The following is a 23,548-nucleotide window of genomic DNA, read 5'->3' as shown; positions in this document are numbered from 1 at the left end:
CAATAAAAGTGTGGGACAAGACGGGCGAAGGTCTTGTCTTGCCCCAGGTGTCCTGCCAATGGTATCTCGTGAGCCAACTCTAAAAGGAAGGCTCGATAACGTTGAGGAACTACCAAGGCTCGTGACGATCCATGTAGGGGTGCCTTGGGTTCACTGTAGAGGAGGCCATCCTCCCAGTAAACACTGTAGTTCCCTTCAACGTTCCCTGCTGCCTGGGCTTCGGCCTGTCGCCTCAGCCCCTCAAGGGTAGGGCACTCCCTCTGGCCCTGGCAGAATTCCTCCCTGGACGGGCCTCCCTCCACGTGCCACTCGGCCGGGATGGGTAAGTCCTCCAGGTTGGTAACGTCCCCCTCCGCAGACTCCTGGCCCACCACCTCCGGTGGCCTATCCGTCCTACGGGGTGGAGACGCCGAGGCAGGCTCCTCCTGTCCTCGGTTCTTCCCTTGACTGGCAGCTGGCTGGGCCGTTGTTCCAGGCTCCAGCCGGAATGAACTCCCTCTTCGGGTAGTCTCGGACCTTGTGCTAACACAGGCCCAGTCAGGTGTACCCAGCATCTCGGTGTGAGTCCGGTATTCCACCTCCTTCCAAGCGTTGTGCTCCATGTCATTGCCCAGCAGACAATCGACTGGCACGGCAGGGCTTACGGCAACTCGAAGTGAACCTGCAACCCCCCCCCATTCAAAGGGAACCTCGGCCACGGGATAGTGGCCTGTTCTGCCGTCAGCCATCGCGGCTGGGTGGAGTACATCGGGAATTACCTGCTCTGGAGACACCAGTTGGCTACGCACCATAGTCATACTGGCTCCTGTGTCTCTCAGAGCCTCCCCTCTTTGGCCGTTGATGGTGATCCACTGCCCATACTTTGCAGTATTTGCGGGCACCTGGATCTTAGGAACCATCTCCCGTTCTCCCAGGGACACTAAAGTGACTCCCGCCCACTCCCTTCCCTTAGTTAAGGGCATCTCCTCCCCGAGCACTACACTAGCTACTCCGGGGGGCTTTCCTCCAGTGGGAGGGGGTGATCGTTTCTGACACTTCGGATCTCCTTTATAGTGTCCAACGCCACCGCACTCGTAGCAATGGACAACCCTTGGCTGCTGACTCTGGCCAGGATTAGGGTTTCTGGGTGGGTTAGCCTTAGAGGTGAATCCTGTTCCCTTCCCTTGGAAGTTATTTTGGGGGCCTTTGGAGAACTCCTTTTTCTTTTCCCCTCCCTCTTTCTTCTGGGGGGCGCCCTGTCCGGCCTTTTGAGTATCCCCTCCAGTCCCCCTTGTGGACACCCGGGTACTAGCCCAAATGTCCGCCTCCTCAGCAAGCTTCCGGGGACTGGTCAGCTTGCTATCCACCAGGTGTTGCCGCAGTTCAGGGAAACATTTCTCGAGTAGGTGTTCCTTCAGTACCAGGTCAAACAGCTCCTCGTAGTTCCTTACTTCACTGCCCTGAATCCAACCTTCCAGTGCCTTCTTTGCATAGTCCAGGAAGTCCACCCAATTCTGTGTGCCCAGCTTGTGACTACCCCTGAACTTCTGTCTGTACTTTTCAGGTGTTAGTCCAAACTTTCTGATGAGCGCCAGTTTCATGGTGGGGTAGTGGGTCTGCTCATCCTCTTCGAGGGCCAATAAAGCATCCCTACCAGCTGGAGGCATGTACTTATACAATCCCCCTCCCCAATACTTCGCTGGAACCCCATGGGCCCTCAATGAGACCTCATAGGCTGCTAGCCACTTGGCGATGTCGTCACCCGCCCCATAGCTCGCTACAATGTCCTTTGGCAGGTAAGGTTTGGATTCCCTGGTGGACTCTTGGTTTTGGCTGCCACCATTAGGAACAGGTTGTGCCCCGATTCTCAGAATCTGAAGATCTATTTCTTTCAGTCGCAATTCATGGGCCATCCTTTGCTCCTCTTTCTCCTTTTCCAGCCTTGCTAAGTCCCATGTGAGCTGTCTCTTCTCTCTCCGGTCTGCTAACTCCACTTCGGATAAGCCCCCACTAGAGACAGTGCTGCCCTTCCTAGAAAGTGTCCTGGGCCCTGCTGACAGGTTCCCCACCTCAGGTTGGTACATCTCAGCCCCCTCGGGGTCAGGCTCTCCATCCCTGTCTTCCTCCTCAGCCTTGCTTTCCCTGCGTGCCTCCCCCCAAGCCCTTAAGCTGGTTTGAAGTGCACCCTTCTTTGCTCCTGGGGGACAGTACACCCCCTCTCGCTGGCAAAACTCCCTGAGTTGGGCCACAGTGTACGTGTCTAGATTTTCAAGAACAAACTCCATCTTGCCCACTCAGGTTAGAGGACAGGTTTTGTGCAGTAACAATGTAGGGTGGTACCTTTAATAATACCTCCTCCCACCACCAGAGTAAATTTGGAAAAAACAAAAACCCACAATTAGGAAGGCCGCTTTGAGAAAACTCCCGGTGTAGGCCTATGGACTACCCACAGTTATTGTTGAGTATACGTAGGCACAGCTCTATCCCACCACTGAACACCAATTTATGTTGGAAACAGCCCACCTCCACTCCGCAGGGTGGTGGTGGACTCCCCGAACACACTGTGGTAGCTTGGCTCGAGTGGTCAGGAAACAGGCGCAGTGCTAAGCATACAATATACCCATACAATAACCATGCGTGCATCCGTTCCAAAAACGACTCTACACCGTAAAAATTATGAAAATATCCTTTCTTTATCTTTTTCTCTTAGTTGCTGATTGGGAAAATAAATAACAATCACAATATACAAATTCTTAAATAGAGCAGGTCAAATAAATATTTGCTGTTTGCTGAAATAAATAGGGGTGATCATAAATAACAGGGCATAAATACAAGTGCAATATATACAGACAATTAAATACTTTGAGGTAATAAATACTGTACCAATAAATACTGTACCAATAAATACTGTACACCAACAAGTCCTGTGGACCTATAATTACAGTGCAGCATTAAATAGATAAGAACTTAATAAATACAGTTTCCTCAATAAATAATTAGAAGTATACAGTAGCACTCATGAATCAGATGACACTTCAATACTTAAGGGCTGATTTGGCCCAGGCACAGCTTGTAGGGTGTGGAAGGCTTGGGGGGTCCTACTCCCTGGCTGAGGCAAAGGCTGAAGCCTAAACTGAGGTAGATCAAAGGGGGGAATTCCAATGCCCTGGCTTTCCTCTCCACACAACCTCTCTAGGTTAGTCCCAGTTCACCCCAGGCACAGTCAGGTGGGTTTCAGCACCTCCCTAGCCCCTTAGAGCAGTCTCTCAGGTCTCCACAGGGCCTTAGGCGCCCTCTACTCCACTTACTGCCCTTTTTCTGATGTTCCGACGCCGCTGGAGTCGTGTCGACGCCGTGAGGCGGTTCCGGTTCGGTCTCGGCGGCCTCGGCACAATGTCAGTTCTTTGACGACGCCGGCAGGCGGTTCCGGTCCGATGTCGGTGGCCTCGGTTCGATCTCGACCTCCGATTCGACGGCGTCGGGCAGTCTCTTCACGATGTCGACTTCGGGCGGCTCCGGTCCGATGGCGCTCTCGGCTCCGATGACGTCGGCCGGCCTGGCCTCGCTGTCGACTTCCGGCGACTCCGGGGTGCGATCCTCACCCCCGACCTCCGGTGTTCCTCCTCACAGGTTCCGGGCGACTCCGGAGTGCGATCCTCACTCCCGACCTCCGGTGCTCCTCTACCTCGGTCTCCGACGACTCCGGAGGGCGGACTTCACTCCTCCGATGACGCCGCTCGCTCGACCTCGGTTCACTTCCTTCTCGACCTTTGGTATTCCTCTCGACCTCCGCCGGCGCCCTCTTACGACCTCAGGCGGCTCCGGGTACGACGTCTGCTACCTCAGTCAGCGCCGCTTCTCCTCCTCGGGCTCCAGGTCTTCGGCTACTCGACGCCAGGCTCCAGGGAAACCAGTTCTCAGGTCAGAATCTTACTGCTTTCTTGGTTCTAAGGCCTGTTCCTGCTGTCCAGGTCCTTAGGATGGTTTTCTTCTGACTTCTTCCCACACAGGGCTATAGGCTGGGATCCATCAGTAGGGACAAGTATCAAGGGTGGGTTTATGGACCCCACTCCAGGCACACGTTTCCACCCCTGCTGCTTCACTCCTTCCTCCTTCACTGTTGTGCTCCTCTCCCTTCACCAGTCAGGTGCCAACTGCCAGCTCCAACTGCCAACTGCCTCTCTTATCCTCCCAACATTCTAAACGGTTTCCAACTGTCACACAGTTCTGGAATCTCCTGGAAGGTTCTGGAAGGTGCTGGTAGGTTCCAGTGGATGCTGGTGATGTCACAGGAGGCCACCATTTTGTGCTCCAGGCCCTCAGACAGAAGTTTCAGGGGTAGCTAAAATGGCTCCCTGAATCTGTAGCAACACTAAAAAGTCTGGTGGTTCCCAAAAAGGAAAAATTCAAACAGGGTTTGAGGCAAAAGTGGGACAAAATAAATAATGATGAGGAGGGACCACCCAAAGGGCTGACAGGTCTAACACTAATGTTTTTCCTATTTTGTCTTACCAGGCCTGCCTCTCTGAACCCCATAGATGACGCTGGACTGTTCTCCTTCACCACATTTTCATGGATTACATATCTTATGGTAAAAGGATACAAAAAACATCTGACTGCAGAAGATATGCCACCATTGTCATACTATGACTGTTCGGATGTAAATGCAAAAAGGTATTTTTGTGAATAAATTTTGAGCTAGGAATGTAAGGGTGCAATGAAAAATCATGCACTAAAGTCAAAATAAGGCATGTAAAAAGTACAATCTGTACCTAATTCATAATTCCTAAAATCAATATCATTAGAATTGTCTATAAGCGAAAATGTCATTTATGTCTGTGTAATGTAATGTATGCTTGGTGTATGGATTTTAAAAGTCATAAGCAACATGCCTGCGGTGTTCACATAAGATTAAGCAGAGTGGTCCTTGAAAATGTGGTGCGTGCCCTCAAAGTTGCAACGCACAGATCAAAGAAGCCATGAAAGCGGCCTTTGTGATCCGACTCGAATCCTGCCCAAACACTGACAAAGAACTCTTGAACATAGTCAAGGAATTCACCAACCCGATGGCCAACTCCATCACCCCCTCATAAATCCTGTGCGACAAACTCTCACTTTTTCCACAAAAAAATCCCCAAGATGTACTCCAACTTCACACCCCAGCCCTCCATTGAGGGCATCACCCCGTTACTCATCCCCCACCTGGAACACCCACCTCCTTAGAAGTTGGAGCCCACTCACCATAGATGGCAACACCAGAATCATACAGACCACCCACTCAGGATCTCCCTCAGGCTCTTGCCCTCACCACATGTACAACCTAGGAAGCACACTTATCACCGCCAACCTCACCACAATCATCAACTACTCCATTCTCAGTGGATACTTACCGGAGAGATGGAAACACGGAGAGGTCATCGCTCTTCTGAAGAAACCGCCAGCCAATCCTAGTGATCTCAGCAATTAAAGGCCCATCTCACTCCTTTCCTTCCCAGCCAAAGTAAAGGAGAAAGAGATCAACAAGTTGCTCTCCACTCATCTAGAAGATCACTACCGCCTGGGCTCCACCCAATCATGATTCCAGAGCAACCACAACACAGAGAGCTCCCTCCTAGCAGCAACAGACAACATCCATCTAATCATGGACATAGGAGAAAATATTACACTTATCGTGCTAGACCTCTTGTCTGCTTTCAATGCCATCTCCTACGGGATCCTCATCGCCAGACTTCAGGAGTCTAAGGACTCACCCTCACGTGGCTCTCCTCCATCCTCTTGAACAGAAAGCAGCGGGTCAGACTCTCCACTTTAACCCTCAAACCCAAAAAGCTCATCTGTGGAGTCACCCAGAACTCCTCCCTCAGTCCTACATTGTTTAATGTTTACATGGCACCTCCTGCCCCTATCATAAATGCCCACGACATCAACATCGTCTCTTACGCTGATGACACTCAGCTCATCCTCTCCCTCACTGGCAAGAAAAATGCCGGAAACTATTTCACCACCTGCATGACCACTGTAGCAAACTGGATGCGATAGAACTGCCTCAAACTCAACACAGAAAAAACAATGGTCCTGATCTTAGGAAATAAGAATTCCCCCTGGGACTCCTCCTGGTGGCCACCCAACCTGTGTGCTATGCACCCCCCACAGACCATGCCAGGAACCTTGGCATCATCCTTGATGACAATCTCTTGATGAACAAACAAGTCAACGTGGTGACATCAGCCTGCTACCACATCCTCAGACTGCTTCACAGAATCTTCAAATGGCTCCCACGCATACCTGAGTCACGGCCACCCAAGCCCTCATCACCAATAAAATTTACTACAGCGGGCGCTATATGTCAGCATCTCCAGCCACCTCACTCAAAGCCTCCTAACCATCCAGAACACTGCTGCCAGACTCATCCTAGACATCCCCAGAAGGGCCCACATCACGCCCCACCTAGTGGAACTGCACTGGCTAACCTCCAGAAGTGCTACAAATTCAAGCTCTTCTCCTACACCTACGAAGCTTTCCACAACACAAAGTAGCCTACCTCAGCGTCCGACTCCAAGTCTACCAACCCTCCAGACATCTATGCTCCACTTCTCTCTGCCTCCCACAAATCCCCCACATCTGCAGAAGAAAGACAGGAGGATGAGCTTTTTCCTTCATCGCAGCCAAAAGCTGAAACTAACTCCTTCTACACATCCGCACCACCACTCAACTTCCACAAGAAGCTGATGACCTGGATGTTGAACATGGAGCACCTCCAGACCCATGCTTCTGCTCTGACGCCTGAATACCCTCATGGGTGATAAGTTGCACCCTACAAACCCCCATAACATAGCATAACATAATATTTTCTAACCAACACTTCAAGTAAAAGAAGTTTCATTTAAATGGAAAACATAACACAAAATCTTTAAAAAATATTTTGACAGTTTTCTCACCTGCTTTGTGGTTAGGAAAATAGAAATGTAAACATTGTGGGCATGAGAATTCTCATTGCAGAAATTCCACCACGAGTGCAGAGATTCCCCCACCGCAGCGGGGCCTCTGCCACAAGTGTGGAAGCCCTTTGTGAATCAGGCCCATATTCTGTTCCCTCTCATGGAAAATGATTTTTCTTGAAAACCCTTTCCTTCACAGATGCTCTATTGAAAATGGGGAATTTGGGTGCACTAACCCATACTTACTATCCTACTTAAACTGGGGTTATTCCAGTGTAAATTAAAAAGTGTGGGGAAGCATGTGATTGTGTACTTAACACTATCATATTTTATGAAGGTGTTTGGGAAGAAAACCCTACACTTAGAAGAGATTCCTATGGAAAGTAAAAAATAAAATAAGGCATCTGTGCATTATACAAATAATCTCACCCTTCGACCACAGAACCTCTACAGTCAAAGCAGTCATAGAGTTAGGTAAACACAAGCCTATGCTCTTTAAAGGGTACCATGTTGCATAGGCTTGCACTTTTGTGTTTATTGTTGTGAGTTTATGACAGATTCAACCTCCAGAAAACCGAACACAGTGCTTCAATCGACTTCTCATTGGTGTGCATTTGTAACCCTTTATTCTGGTTGAGCAGAAACCTAGAAACAAATTAGCAGAATACAAATGGCAAGTTAATTAAAAACCTGAGCTGAATATTTACAATATCCATATATTTTGTAAGTTCATATATTTGTTTACCTTGTGGTCAGCAGATGTCACAAACAACATGCACCAAATAAATGCTTCTTGTCTAGTTAATTTCTGTACTATATGAACAATTTCTTATGTAATATGCCTCCCTTTAACATGCATCACATAATCTTTCAGTATTTTTATACACAAACCTTGTAGACTTAGTTCTAAGTTCTGTTGTATTCTAAGATTTTGAGTCTTATAAACTTGAAACTGTGGAAAAGTATATATACTCCAACACTTACATGGAAGACACTTAGTCCCTGATGGTGAGCTGGTCTGTACCAGCCCCTTAGCGACCCGCCTGCCACAATACCTGCTGCAGCTTCACACATTATTTATTAAGTGCTACTACTGATAAAATGTCATTGGATGAAGGATACTTTTATGTTTAGGGAGAGGAGGGAAGCATGCAGCGTTGCCTGGGCGGTACATGCAATCCTCCTTTGAACTCATCTCAAAATTTAGTAATCAAATTGAGAGGTGCCCCCTTAACATCCATTACTTAAAGGGACGTCTAGCTACATCTGCTATGTCATTAAAAAGTAGTTTATGGGCTGTCTCAGAATGTCTGATATTGTATTTGCATTCATGAGTTTTGTCTTATAATATGCTTGGAAAACCTCAGGTACCTGTATTCAAGTTGTCAAGTTGAGTTTACAGTCAGATGACCTTTTTATATCTTTCCGACATTGCCTTCAACTTTATCTGGGGGCGTATTATGGTGTAGGTGCATTTTCATTGTTTGTGCCGGACACTCCAATGAAAATCCGCCCTATTACCATGAATGCGGGGGGCAGCGCATTCACATGAAATACAGAGCTGCTTTAAAGCCGCTCTGTGTTTCACAGTGCAGGTGGCAACCTGCCTGCACTTTCGAAGAGGATGAGGGATCCCCTTGCAGGTGGGTGCAGTCAGTGTACCCCCTGCAAAGGGCTGCACTCAGGAGGAACACTGACAGTGCGCCACTGTTTAAATGGCGCACTGTTAGTGCACCTTCTGAGGGCTTCTTTGCCTCTGTGCCCGCGTTGGTAATACAGCACGGGTGCTAAGGTAAAGGGATTCTCTCATTTGCATGTGGCATGCCCCCATGCAAATGAGGGAACACCCCCTTGAAGATAGTGCTGCCGCGTTATGTGCGCCAGCACTATCGGTATTAAAGAGGGGGCCGCACTAGTGTCTGTTGCCCCTTCTGTAATACCAAAGTGCCAAGGGGGTGCGCAAGGCAGGCACAAACGCCTGTTGCACCCCGGGCCGTTATGCACAACCCCTGATCTTCAGCAGCTTGACACCACAAAAAACATGTAGAAGCTATCATGGGGTCACACTCCTCACCAATCCCTCTCATTAACAGTGTTTTTTACCATGAAATGCACCTGGGGCCGTATTACATAAAGTGTCCTGGGGCCACAATGGACGTTTGCACCCACTGTGCGCACCCCGGGGCTCTTTGGTATTACAGAAGGAGTTACAGATGCTTGTGCGGCCCCCTCTGTAATACCGATAGCTTTGGCGCACATAAAGCGCCAGCGCTATCTGCAGAGGGTATGGCCTCATTTTCGTGGGGCATACCCCATGTAAATGAGGGAAACCCTTTACCTCTGCGTCCACCCGTATTACAGACGTGGGCGCAGAGGCAAAGAAGCCCTCAGGAGGTGCACTCACAGTGCGCCACCTAATAGTTCAACTCCTGATGGCAGCCCACTGGTGGGGGAAAGGGGGTCCCATGGACCCCCCCCCCAGACATCCCCTTGCAGGTGGGTGCAGTCACTAATCTAGATAATTTTGAGCACTTGGGCAGTTACAATACACACAGCTTTGTTTCTGGGTGAAGGGTTGGGGTTGGTTGGTGTCTTAACATGTCGCTACTTCACAATCCTGAGATTTTAGCCGCACCAAGCTATTGGACCCAGGACCAGGCATAAAATATCTTTGTATTGAGGGGGAAGGAATTAGTCTGATTCTCCAGGAAAGTTGTCAAATGCCAAAATTATGTAAAAACAAAGGGACACATCTACCACACTTCGCCTAGTATATTTTAACAACTCTCCACAACAAATGAATTAACAAGTTAAGTAGTTAACTCTGCAAGATAGCGCATGTGCAGCAGACAGCAGAGCTTCGAAAGACAGACGGTTGATGCTTCATGTTACTGAGTTGTTAGACCCAGTACACCTTGGGTAACCCATTGAGGGAAGGCAAAAAAATGAGGCAGTTTTTGCTTGTTAATATTTCTGAGCTTCAGTCTCCAGAGCTCAAGTGTTCACTCACAAAGTTACTGAGTTAGTGCATGCGCTGTGGACCTTGCAGTTTCTTCAGGAAAGGGTACCATGATCCTATCGTTTGGAATACTTTGCATTAAAAATAAAAAATTCAGAAAAAGTTCAGTGGTATTATATTAGGTATATAGGCGCCACTAGAGAGAAATAGCACACTTGTCGGTTAAGAACAGTATTGAAGTACGGTGCTGTAAGGCGAGGAAAACCACCAACCTCCCCTAAATTGTGGCCGAGGCCAACACAACAGATAAAGACAATCCTCAGCACACATATGCAAGATAGATACAGGTAATGCATAAGAGTGTGCACAAATGGAAAATAAAGTGTTCGTAATCCTTCTTTCTTTAACCGTGTGGAAGGACAGATTTTGTCCTCTTTCGATGGCTATGACTCCCGGGAACATGGGAGCTATTTAATTGTGGAAAAATACACTTCCGTGTCTCGTAGTTGAGGACATGGCTGGAGAATAGACAGACGGAACGCGGTGCAAAGCGGTAAGATTTGGAAGTTTGTGGTGGGACTCACAGGATGACAGATGTGTGCGGGACTTTGTTTGATTTAAATGGGACTTGGCAGCACCAAGTGTAGTATAAGTGGTTAAATAGAGACCGTATGTTACAATAAGAAGTCGGTAATATCGAGACTTTTCCTTTTAATTTCAGAATGTGCATACTTGGATCGAATTAGGATCCAAAACAAGTTTGAAGCGGGATTACTAGATTTTGGCTTCGGATATCACGTATTGCCCAATGTGAATTATCACCACTTGAGAAGCTGGTGACTATGAGATTAGAGTTGGTGGCTTTACTTTTAAAGAGAAAAGCATTACTCACTTGATATGGTCGTCCTGACTATATGCCTGTGTTAATTTTTACATAGATTGCGACCGGAGATATTAAAGGTATCTTATGGATTTTTGGTTAGACATGCTTTTATTGTTGGGTGTTCCAATTACTTTACCGTCCGGTGTTTTCGCCAATGTAGTTTTTAATATCAGATATGTGGTTTGTTTATATTTCTCCCTTTTTTGGACACTCTTTTTTGACACTCTTATCTAAACCTTGTCGCTTTTAAAGTTTGCATTCAAAAATTCTTTTTTGAGGTGCATGGTTTTGCACCTCTGATTTTCCACATATTTGGGTTTTTCTCCATCACCTGGATACTGGAAATATGTGATACACTTGAGTAATATGGTGACTAGAGAGTTGTTCTCTCACAAAATATTAGACATATTGACAGACTGTTGGTATTGTGGATGCACTCTGTTCATGGTGTGCACCTGAATTGTGATTCACTGGGATATTCATAATGATGGTATGTGTACACCATTTGTCTGTATGGTATCACAATGGCCATTCTTTATTTTGTTTATTCAGCCTTGAGAAAGTCGTGGGACGAATTCCCAATGTGCGACGAAACATGTGTTGGCTGACAAAGAACTTTATGAAATAATGGAAAGAAAAGAATAAAGAAAGAAGGATTACAAACACTGTCTTTTCCATTTGTGCACACTCTTATGCATTAGCTGTATCTACCTTGTGTGCTGAGGATTGTCTTTATAGATCCTAAATTAAACTTGCATTACAACTACCTTTATTCTTTGCAGACTCAAGGCCTTTTGGGATGAAGAGGTTAAAAAGGTTGGCCCAGCAAAAGCTTCTTTGGGTCGTGCTGTCATCAAGTTCCAAAGAACAAGACTACTGATGGATCTGGTTGCAACTGTTTTATGTGTCATCTGTTCTGCGATGGGACCAGTAAGTTGTAATCCAACCTTTGTACATCAAATGCATTTTTAATTTACACAAAGCCCATATAACATTTATGTGGTCTGGGCTTTTTTATATTGCCAGAGCACGTAAGAAATGGTACTAATTACATCAGCATGTTGGTTTTTCATTTGCATTTCTTTGTCATTTATTGTACTGTAAATATTCACAATTTAAGTTTGTCATTAAAAAGTACATAACTGAAATAGGATCACATTAATATAGAAAGTTAATGTGATAATTCTACAAAGTACACCTTGACATCAACAGTGTCTAGTAAAGCCATTAGGTCATATAAACATTACCTAGTAAATTTGAAAATATTTGCAGTTTTCTAAGATACAAAATTGTCCAGTCTCTAATCAAATGTTCACGAAGTGATTCACCCTGGAATTAACCTACTCTGCAGACACCAGTCTTTATTAAACCAACACATATTTGTACTTGTGACAGTCCTGAGGGTGAATCCCTACCTAGCAAATGGGCAACCAAATTGATCTTTGATATATTGCAAAAGAATGTTGGCCCCTCCACTGGCACTAAGGAAATAAATACCTTAACTCTCATCACCATACATTGCTAATTACATCACAAATTACATCACATGTGGCATCTTGTATGACATCATTGAGAATATCACTGCAACATTTGCTATGAAATTATTGATGACAACACTGTTTGTTGGGAGGTTGCAAGTTGTAGTTACCTTAGGGCACTAGTTATAGTTACGTGAGATAACTTTAACTATAACTGATGAATCTCTGTGGTTTCTTTAGTTTAAAACATTACGTTGTTACTGAACATTTAGCCCATCTAAAACATTACTTTAACCTTTAATATATCACAAAGTAGTTATAGATAGGGTTACCAGAGATGTAAATTCCTTGGATTTGTGTCCATTAATAACTTTGTACCTGTTTGACAAATCTTAGCAAACGTTTGCAGACCTATTGCACCCAGTACAATGGTGAACGATTGAAAGTTTGGTGTTTTTTTGTCAAGGGGGTGAAAGGAAAAATGGAGGTCCCAAAACACGTGTGCACTCCAATGCATTTTACATAGACTTTTTTGTTTAATGTAGCGGCAAAACGGCTGAAAGGATTGTAATGAAATTCCACAGCAATCTACATTAAACTATGTTAATGATTGCTATTGCTATCACAAGTGATGTTATGAAGTGGTTATGAAGTTAAAAGGGTCAATAACTTAGTGATATCTGTGTAGCACAACACAACTAAAAGCAGCAAGGAAGCCCAAACAATAAACTGAACTGCATATGTAATGTTTCAGATTTACTACATAATAAAACTGAAAGACCCATTTATGGTCACATGCTATTGGAAACCTATAAACAAATGCATAACAAACGAATCCATCTTAATCTATATATTTTGTCTTTCCATGCTCTCAGGCTCACAAAATAAAACTGTATTAAACAACCCAAACAAAAACCATCTTCCTTAGGTACTCCTATGCAACAAAATGAAAAAGTGACCTGGCAGCGAACTACACAAACTACTATTTGGTGTACATGATAATTAGCCACTAGGAAAAAAAATAATCTTCAATTTCTACATCAACAATGATAATTGTCTTCCATTCACTTTGGGCTTCATATGTAGCACAATCCGAAACGTAGCAAGGAAGCCCCAAAAACTAAACTAGGCTTCATTTGTAAAGTAGAAGAATTACTAAATGAACAACTAAAAGACACATTAATATTCACATGATTATGTAAACCAATAAACAAATGTAACAAATAATTGCCACTCTGTAGTTATAATCCGTATTCCCAGAGATTGGATTTCTAGACCTATAGCATTTTCTGCATTTTGAGATGATGTAAATTTTTGTGGTGAATCGTTAAGGGGGTGCAACAATAAAAGGAGGGTCCCAGAACACATTTTTCCACCAATGCATTTTCCATAGACTATTGAATTTAACGTAATGTGAAAACAGCTGAACGGATTTACATGAAATTTGGCAGGATCATACATTATGGTGTACTCCACTTTACACTATTCCGCTGTATGCCACTCCACTGTACACCACTCCACTATATGCTATTACACTCTACCCCACACAACAATACACCACTCCAGTCTATACCTCACTGTATGCCACTACACTGTATGCTATACACTAGACAATATTATACTCTACACCACTCAACTCTATGCCACTCCAGTCTATGCTACTCTACTGCATGCAACCCCACTGTACTCTACTCGACTATATGCTATTCCACTCTATACCACTCCACTTTACATTATTCCACTTTACGCCTCTCCAGTGTACGCTCCTCCACTCTATATAACTCCACTCTATAAAACCCTACTACACTCTTTTCCACTCTATTAGACTGAACTCCACTCTCTCTCCCCATCCACTCCATTGTACTCAACTCTATGGCTGTATTATCTATTTTATAACACTCTACTCCACTCTACAACAGTTTGCAACACTGTACAACACAGCACTCCACTCTACTGTATGAGACACCACTCCAATTCATATGTTTCCTCCACTATAGGCTACGCCACTTCAATGTGCATCCCCTCACTAATCCACTGACTTTACTCCACTCTACACCACTCCACTCTAAGCTATTCCACTCATTGTCACTCTGTTCTTCTACACTCAACTGTACAGTATACCTCTGTACATTATTCCACTGTATGCTACTCTACTTTAAGGTAGTCCACTCTAACCCGCTACTGTGTACACCACTCCACTCTATGCCACTCCACTGTATGACACTCTCCTCTACTCTATATAACTCCACTATGTAAAAAGGTTATCACACATTGTGGCACTCCACAACATTCCATGCCATTCTAACATTCTATTTCCATACACTCCATTGTCCAACTCTATACTCTATGCTACTCTTCAAAATTTTTCTATATGACACAGCACTCCATTTTAATAGTTTACTACCTACACTACGCCACTACACTCCACTTCATGCCACTCTACTCCACTACACACCAGTACACTTTATTGTACTTTACTCCACACTACATTGCACCACTCCATTCAGCTCTACTCCACTGTGAGAGACTTTCCTTTACTCTGCTTTATGCTACTATACAATAATCCATTCTATACAGCTCCACTGTTTGGTACACTTCTGTACTCTATCCAACTCCACTCTATGACACTCTACTATACTATATGCCATTTTCTGAAATTGTACTCCTGCCTATATCCCTACACGCCACTGCATACCACTGTACTATACTGTATGTCACTTTGTAACACTGCACTCCACTCTGTGCCACTCTACGATACTCCAGTCTAGTGTATGACACGTTATGTAACTGTACCCCACTTTACTCCTCTCTACTCTATGATACAGTACAACACTCTACTCCACCGCTCCACTGTATGCCACTCCACACTATGCCACTTTATTCCAGTGTAGTGTATACCACTGTATGCCAATCCACTCTACCACACTCTGCACCACTGTACTGTACTGTACAGTACTCCACTCAACAAAACTCAACTGTCACTCTACTCTACTGAAGTCTCCATCACTTTCCAATACAGTACCACTAAACTCTACTGTACAGCACAGTACTCCAATTTATGACACTTTACTTGACTGTATGCTACACCACTCCACTCTACTGTACTGCACTCCACTCCACGCCACTATAGTCTACGGCACACCACTCCACTCTCAGACACTCTACACTACCCCACTCCAGTGTACTCCACTCCACCATAGACCCCTCTACTACACCTTGTTCCACTCTACGCCACTGTACCATACTTTGCTCTATACAGCTCCACTGTCAAACACTCTATTCCAGTGTATGCAACTCCACTGTATAACACTGTGATACACTCTGACACTCCACTCTATGCTTCTACACTCTAGGTCATTGTACTACACTATATGAAACTTGATGACACGCTACTCAGTTTCCCTCTACGGCATGCCACTCCACTATATGACATAGCACTCAACTCTACGACACCCTCCTCCACCGTACTCTATGATACTCCACTTGATACTCTACTCTACGATGACACTCCACTTCACCCTCTTTCACTCTATGACAGTCTACACCACCCTACTCTAATGTTCGACACACCAGTCCACTGTACAAATTGCTGCTCCATTCTACAATACTTGCCTCCACTATATGACACACCATGCCACTACACTATATAATACTTTACTACACTGCATGATACACCACTGCACTCTGCTCTACTCCACTCATTGACAATAGACTGTAAAGAATTCACCTCCACTGTACAGTATGATACTCCACATAACAACTCTTCACTCACAACACTGGACTCTATGGCTTTAAATACATTTTTATTAAAAAAAATAAAAATCCTGTTAAAACAACAAAGGTTAAAGCTTGGTTACAGTTAGGAAAATGTTTTTCACTATACAAGCTACGCTTAAACCACACAAACTTAAAAAATTCTACAGTTATAGTTATAATTTTCATTTGCAATTTATCCACTGCCTTATAGGTGGAGAAGTGTGGCTCAATGGTTAGAGCGGCAGACTCTGATGCAGAGGTCTGGCCCGGGACCAGGGTTCAATTCCCGCCTCGGCGGCTCTTGGATTCAATTTCCCCAGACCTGATAATTCTCGCCTCGGTGCCTATTCTAATCATGGATCCCACTGTGCAACTCTGGGCAATAGCTTGCTTAATCTCCACAACGGCCCCCACAGCGCTAGGATGCCTGGCTTCACCTTGGGGGTGCCCAGGAGTGGACATCTCACAGGAAAACCAGGAAGGGTTCCACAGCGGTATGAGTACAGCGCTATGAGACCCCTGGGTAGAAGTGTGCTATATAAGTACATTTACATAAGCAGCACACCTCGTTACACACTCTTTTCTGCTTACAAAACCAGACAACACTAACTATGGAAGTGGTTGTGTGGGCTTGTGAGTGGGTGTATGAGAGGGGTGTATGAGAGGTTGTGTAGGAGGTGTGTGAGTGAATTGCCCAACCCTAAATATAACCTTACCTTCCTTTACCACTACCGGACCCAAAATCCTACATTTACCCTTGCCACTGCCCATCTCTAAACCCTAAATTACCCTCACACGCCCTTTACAGCTACCCACACCTAAATCATTTTTTAAAATAACATAATTCTTATCTCAGTAAGGTCTTCTTCACACTGCTTAATCACTTGTATGGTGGCAAGGATTACCTGTGAAAGTCATGGTTTTAATCTTAGGATTTGAATGACTTCCTCAATTTAAACATCTTGAAGTTCAAAATAGGCTGCCTATATACCTGGAGCTGAATTTTAATCCCAAAATGTATGCCTCTCTCTTTTATTTCTTTATGACAATGAGACAAAAACCATGACTGTTTCCATTCCAGAGTTACTGTGCACTTGAGAGGGGAAAGGCAGGTTAAATTGATAAAAGATAAGCAATTTGTACCAAGTGTTTAGTCTTATACCTTGGGGATGAGTCCCTAAACACATTAATCAAGACTGGACCACCATTCATCACACTATAGAAGTTGTTAAGATGTCAGAAAAGACAAGCACTTGGTTACAAACCCACTTTTTCAATTGCTTATACATTGCATTAGTGGTGACATTAATGCCTATGACACCCCAAAGGATCATCAGACAAATAGAATGTACTCAGGTAGTCCTTTGAAGATCTATAATGGTATATGCTTTCTAGAGTGCATTATCATGATATACTTGGCAGTCCCCAAGTTAGGTATCCTGAAACAGAAGCAAAGGCAGAGAAGTAAAATGAATGGTCATTCACTCTCTGATACTGCCACCTAGAATATTCGTTAATGCTATTAATGAACACTTGTTAAAAGGTTTACAGCAAGCAATGAAAGAAGAAAACATCTGATAACTAACAAAGATAAAGTCTCCAAATTATTATAAATTATAACATACACTGTGTGTTTTGGGCAAATGTACTTTGTAAGCAATGTCAGCCACCAAGCAGTAAGATACAACATTCTGTCATGAAAATTAAGGCACCCATTATGATTAATTGATTTTTATATTTCTCTTTTCTAGGCAGTGATTATCCGTAGTATTCTGCAGTATAATGAAATTGAATCTAATGATATTGTATATGGCATTGGACTCTGTCTGGCCCTCTATTTTACAGAGCTAGCAAAGTCATTATTTTTCTCCTTGTCCTGGGCAATCAACTATCGCACAGCTATCAGACTGAAGGTCGCCATCTCTACAGTGGCTTTCGAAAAGCTCATTAAATTCAAGACGTTGACACACATTTCGGTTGGTGAGGTAAGCAGTGAACTTCTTCAGCATCACTATCAATGAATTATTAGATACTGAGAAGCACAAAGATTGGGTCTTTTAACATTTGATTTGAAAATGCATTAACGATTCTGTATCACTAAGCTAGTATCTTATAGGACTGCTCCTACATGGATCCCCTTGGGTTGTATTGTTCTAATTATGAAGGACGTTGAAATTCTGAGATAAAAGGAAAGAAAAAACTCAGCCAGTTTAAACATTGAAGCAATGGGTGGGTGAGTTTGCACTGATCAGATCCTGGGTGCAAAGTCAAGTACAAGCTGCACTTGAGTGGATGGATCTTTGATTTAAATTGAGACTTAATATCAAAGTTTCGACAATATATTAATGACAGTGAAACACAATTTGCCCCACAAGGCTGATGGAGAGTAATACATTTGCAAACCATCAAGGTTTATTAGTAGATTAACAAAGTTATAATTTAAATCAATCTGATTAGACATACATCAGTTGTCACCCAATAAAAGTGTGGATTATATATTCCAAAGTGAATCAAAATAACAAATACAAAGACAAGCTATTTAAAGATTGCCACATGCAAATCGAATAAGATTGAGTTCCCTTGAAGGAAAGTCCCCTGATACTAAGCTAAAGATTTTAAATGAGGTTGGGGTAGTTTTAAGAAGCAGGTGTTAACCTGCAAAGCTTCTAAAAGCAGAACATAATGAAGGTTTATTTAGGCAAAGGAAATATATTTGTTCAAGAGTTTAAGTCTAGGACCATGAATGGTTATAGGGTCTTAAAAGAGGGAAAAAAGGGCGTCTGCTTTTGGAAGAGTAGATAGGAGCATCTGAAGCTAACTAGATCAGCAATGCACAATTAAAATATAAGATTCAACAAACAGCAACACAGCTTGCAGTTCCCAAGAAGTGGAAACCAATTAAATCTCGGCCTTCATTGAGAAGGTGTTGTCATCCTCATACTTAGGCTTCGCACAAATGGAGTTCACATCTGCACACTTTCAGAGATATCGCTCTCAGAATGATATGACATTGTCAGGCAGTGCCAAACACAAGTGCCAGAATCCAATTTATTCAGTTTCTGTGAAACTAACAATAATAACATTTTTTAATAAAGTCAAACAACTAAGCCTATTTATTAGATGAACTACAGTAATTTAGCTTGGCTCCTGAAATGAATAACAGAGTGACGTAGTTATTAAGATTTGATAATTTTGAAATAACAATCTTTTGGTTTTTTTGCTGAAGAGTTTCTTCATCTTGGACAATCCAGGCTCCTATGTCAATGTGTTGTTGACACTGTATGATTTTTTTATAGACTGCTATCTCCTTTGAGGTTACTATCAAGATGTATGGTGAACCAGTGGGTTCATCATTGTAATTCCCTCACTGGGAAAATGTGTCTGCTTTTCCATATCTATTTCCTTGCTGATAAATCTTCTTGAAGGTATATCTAGAGATAAAAGAGAATACAACATTCATGACGATGGTTGGCACATATGGCTTTTAGGACGCCAAAATTCTTAAGGACCGTCCAAACTATTTCATGATTTTCACCTTCTAAATAGTGTCTTCAATAAGAGATAACATTTTTAATGGTGATTTGTTCTGTATCATAAATTTAATAATGCTGTTCAGTTTCTGTAAGGTTTTCAGAATACAAAAAACTAGGTGCAGGGTGTAAGTGTTTGGATCGCATTGCGATAAGGGGTGCCAATTGGTTGTGGCAGAAGCATCATTTTCCACTGTACGTGGTATTACGATATTTGGATGTTTAAGAATTGGGGCTGTTGTGAATGCCCCCATGAGTTTCTTAAATGCTACTTCCTGTTGAGGGACCCTTGAAAATTGAATTTCTTTCTTGATGAACAGTACTATGGGAGCAATGATAAAGGAAAAGATTGGATAAATTGTCAATAGAAGTTGGAGAAGCCTTTTTTGCTAGTTGTTAGTGTGGGCCAATTTGCAACAACTTGTACTTTGTATTTATTAATATTTATCCTATTTACAATAATAGTGAATCCTAGAAAAAAATAGATGAAGACACAAACATACATTTATCTAATTTAGCATTCAAATGGTATTGCCATAATAGAAAAAAAAAATTGTGACATGTTTCTGATTTTGGGCAAGAGTGTTAGAAAATACAAATTTACCGTCAAGGTATCCAATATTGTAATGTCTCTAAATACACTTATGAAGTGCTGGAAAGCTACGGGGACATTGGTAAGGCCAAAGGGCATTACTAAGGGCCTGCTTTAGATCTTGGGGGATGGGTTACTCTATCACAACGGTGACGAATATCCCGCCCACCAAAATATAAATCCCGTAGGATACAATGGGATTTATTTTAGGATAGCCGTCACAATTGTGATGGAACAACCGGTCCGCAGAGCTCTCAGGTCCAGAGTATTCAAAGAATTTAACACCGGTTTCAATTCATGTTCTTTCTTAATTCAGACAATATTATCTTCCCCTCTTGAATCCAATTTAGTCATGATATAAGCTGAGTGCAGTTCATCAGGAAGCACTAGGATGAGTGCTAAGGTGTACAGATTTTTGGATTGTGATAGCATTTAGATTTATAATAATCAATGCATGGATATAACTCTCCATTTGATTTGGGCATGAAGAATATGGAGCACCAGTGGAGAAGTTGATTGGTGGATACAGCCCCCAAAAATTATTTTCTTGTATGTATTTCTTTAGTTCCTTTTCTTCCTTGCTGGTGAAAAAATAATTATTCTGTTATGGTATCTTGGAGCTAGGGATAAGATCCATGGCACCGTCATACTCTCTGTGCAATGGTTATTCCTCCCTCGATTCTATATTGAATACATCTAAAAGTTGTAATATTGGGAACGTAACAGGATCCATAGATGAGCATTCCAAAGACGCCAACATCTGTGTTTCTTTTGTGGGATCAATGAAGAGACAGAAAGTTGGGCTGAAATTTGATGATATTCTTAGTCCAACTGAAAGCAGGATTAGATATGTATAACCCGAGTACCAAGATGATAAAAAAACTTATCTGCAGCACTAAGATTGTAGGCCATAGTTCTAAATGTCCACACAAGGTATACTTACTTAACCAACTTGCTAGAAGCATGCATAACATCTCACGATGCGAAGGGTGTCTACTGACAGTCCTAATAGGTTCAGGTTGTGTCTTGGGCCCCAATGGAATATGATGCATCGCAGCAAATATTCTATCCTTAAAAATGCCTAAAGCACTGGAATCCAAAAGAGCTACCACATAGAACAGCTTGCTTGGAATCAACAAAAAAATAGATAAAAAAGTGAGTAGAGGAAATAGCTGGACTATCGGATAGCTCTGTGCTCAACCTTTTACTACCATTTAAGACCAAGAAGGGCTGTTTCCCGACAACTGAGGGTGTTGGTTCACAAAGTGTCTGGATATTCTACAGCATAAACAAAGATTTTCCTTCTTTCAACATTCTTTCTCCTCGGGTAGTAATCTTTGCCTTATGTTTCTCAACTGCATAGTTGATTCTGTAACATAACTTGTAGGTAAGGCTTCTGTGGTGATCTTTGGTATAAAAGTGATTCAACTCTATTCAATTTTACTTTCTTTGTATCTAACTGATGGTTACGTCACAATTTTCAATACTAAGACCATATTGGTTGTATGTCTTTTAATCAATAATGAAATAATTCCTTGTTTATTTCCTCCTGTAGTCCCTAGTATGAGGCTGCAGTCACCAATTCATCCTTCCAATTTAGTTCATTTTGCAATTGTTGTAAATGGCTGGTATAACAGATGAGCTCTTGTGAATCTTGTTTAAGAATAAGTAATCCTATGCGGGCAGCATGTGTTGTATCGCACCTCTCACAGACTGCCTTAAATTGTGTTAAAACCAATCATCGTTAAACAAGGCTCTTACTTTAAAATGAAAGGAGTAGCCCAGACCAAACGGACTTTTCTCAAGAAAGAAAGCATAAAGGTTGCTTTTGCTTAGTCAGATTCAAATTGTTATGGCCGATTTAAGAAGTATAGCTGGTGTTGTGTCAAAAATGCAGAGAATTGTTTAAGGTCCACAGCACATTTTTTAAAGTGTGTCAGCTTAACTCCTAAAGGTAAAGATACTGTGATTGAGACCACAGAAGCATTAGACGTACTGGTTCCAAATTATCCACATGATTGGTCGCAAATGGATTAGTGTGTGAGCTATTGGTTGATGGCGTGAACTGAATTTGAAGTTGTTTTACCCAATCAAGTAATACAGCACGTTAAATCCAACAGACGTTTAATTCACTGTTCAAGTCCAGACAAGGAGTCATCATTTGGGTCTTTGCCTCTATCAGGGCCAGGCAAGCTACCAGAAAATAAGCAAACCAAGAGGGCAGACAGTCTTACCTACTTGTCACCAGCCTCCCAGTTATCCTTGGTGCCTGGGACTAACTCAAACAATAATGGGGTTTAGGAACTCCAGGGAAAGTAGGAGAACTCAACAATGAAAAGGTACCATAATCAGAAGCTGCCCACTGAAGGGGGAGAACTGTCTTGTTATGTCAAGAGACAATGAAGCAGGGAGAGAATGTTTTCAACTCACCAGTACATTGTGGATAATAGGGACAACAGCCAAGAAGCACACAAGCTAAATCTCCAGAAAACATGAGAGGCAGCAGGGGAAAAAACAAGAAAGGTGCACCGGGGAGGAAGCTTGGGTGGAAATTGAGCAAGAGTGAGGTAAAACTACCAAAATACAATGTTTACTGGCATAGACTGATTGGAATTCACCTCCTTTAATGCTGCCATTGCAACCTAGGCCACAGAAGAAGAAGTGAATGCAAATGGTGATCATATTTGACAGTAAATGTGTCTCTTAAAGCTATAGAAGTTTAAAAAAGAATCCAATATGGTCAACTCACACAGAAACAATTACCTACCTACTCATCTGTACAAGGTCCTCCACATTTCCTTTGCCATTAGAGTCTCCAATAAGCAGTATCCCACTCACAAGATAAACTCCATCATCATCCAGGTAAGTAGCTATTTGTCTCAATGTGATACTTCAGTGTAACACAGGTAAACTAAACCTAAATTTCCTAATCCTTGTAGTCCATATCCTGAAACAGCAAATATTTTTTGAGTCAAGTTGTTTTTACTCCATGTAACACCTAATGTATGTAATGACCCCAAGATAGTTTTTACAGAGCAGAGTAGGTTCTGTTCATTCTTATAAATGTGTCTAACTACTCCCATGGGAATTTGCGAATGTATTAAAGCTTACTGAATAGCTCAATGATCTAATTGCTTGCCGCTGACAAATGTGTTGCTCTGGAGGTCATGAAGCCAGGCTCAACCTTCTATCCTTTGAAGGTGGGTGAAATGTGCATCATAAATTGAGTTTGCTCAACATTCTTCTCAATTTCTTCCAGGTAATCAACTTACTCTCCAATGATGGTCATCGCTTGTTTGAAGCTGCCTTGTTCTGCCCACTGGCCTTCGGCACGCCGGCTTTGCTCATTATTTGCACAGCATTTTCCTGTGTAATTCTTGGCCCCACAGCACTTATTGGAGTTGCTGCTTATTTAATATTCTTACCTGTGCAG

At 42.9% G+C, this 23,548-nt stretch overlaps 1 protein-coding gene across 3 annotated transcripts in view; it reads left to right on the top strand.

Moving 5' to 3' along the window:
* The window catches only part of ABCC12 (ATP binding cassette subfamily C member 12), a 907,115-nt gene that overhangs the window by 216,035 nt on the left and 667,532 nt on the right, over positions 1 to 23,548 (top strand). For all 3 annotated transcript variants that reach the window (XM_085640128.1, XM_085640130.1, XM_085640129.1), the window contains exons 4-7: positions 4,495 to 4,653; positions 11,542 to 11,689; positions 17,745 to 17,978; positions 23,375 to 23,548. In XM_085640128.1, coding sequence (XP_085496254.1) covers positions 4,495 to 4,653; positions 11,542 to 11,689; positions 17,745 to 17,978; positions 23,375 to 23,548 — 715 coding nt within the window. The remainder of the gene's footprint in view (positions 1 to 4,494; positions 4,654 to 11,541; positions 11,690 to 17,744; positions 17,979 to 23,374) is intronic.

The sequence above is a fragment of the Triturus cristatus genome, chromosome 12 (assembly GCF_964204655.1).
Source record: "Triturus cristatus chromosome 12, aTriCri1.1, whole genome shotgun sequence".
Lineage (NCBI taxonomy): Eukaryota > Metazoa > Chordata > Amphibia > Caudata > Salamandridae > Triturus > Triturus cristatus.
The sequence above is the reverse complement of the archived record's forward strand: the minus strand, read 5'-3'. Positions and strand labels throughout refer to the sequence as shown.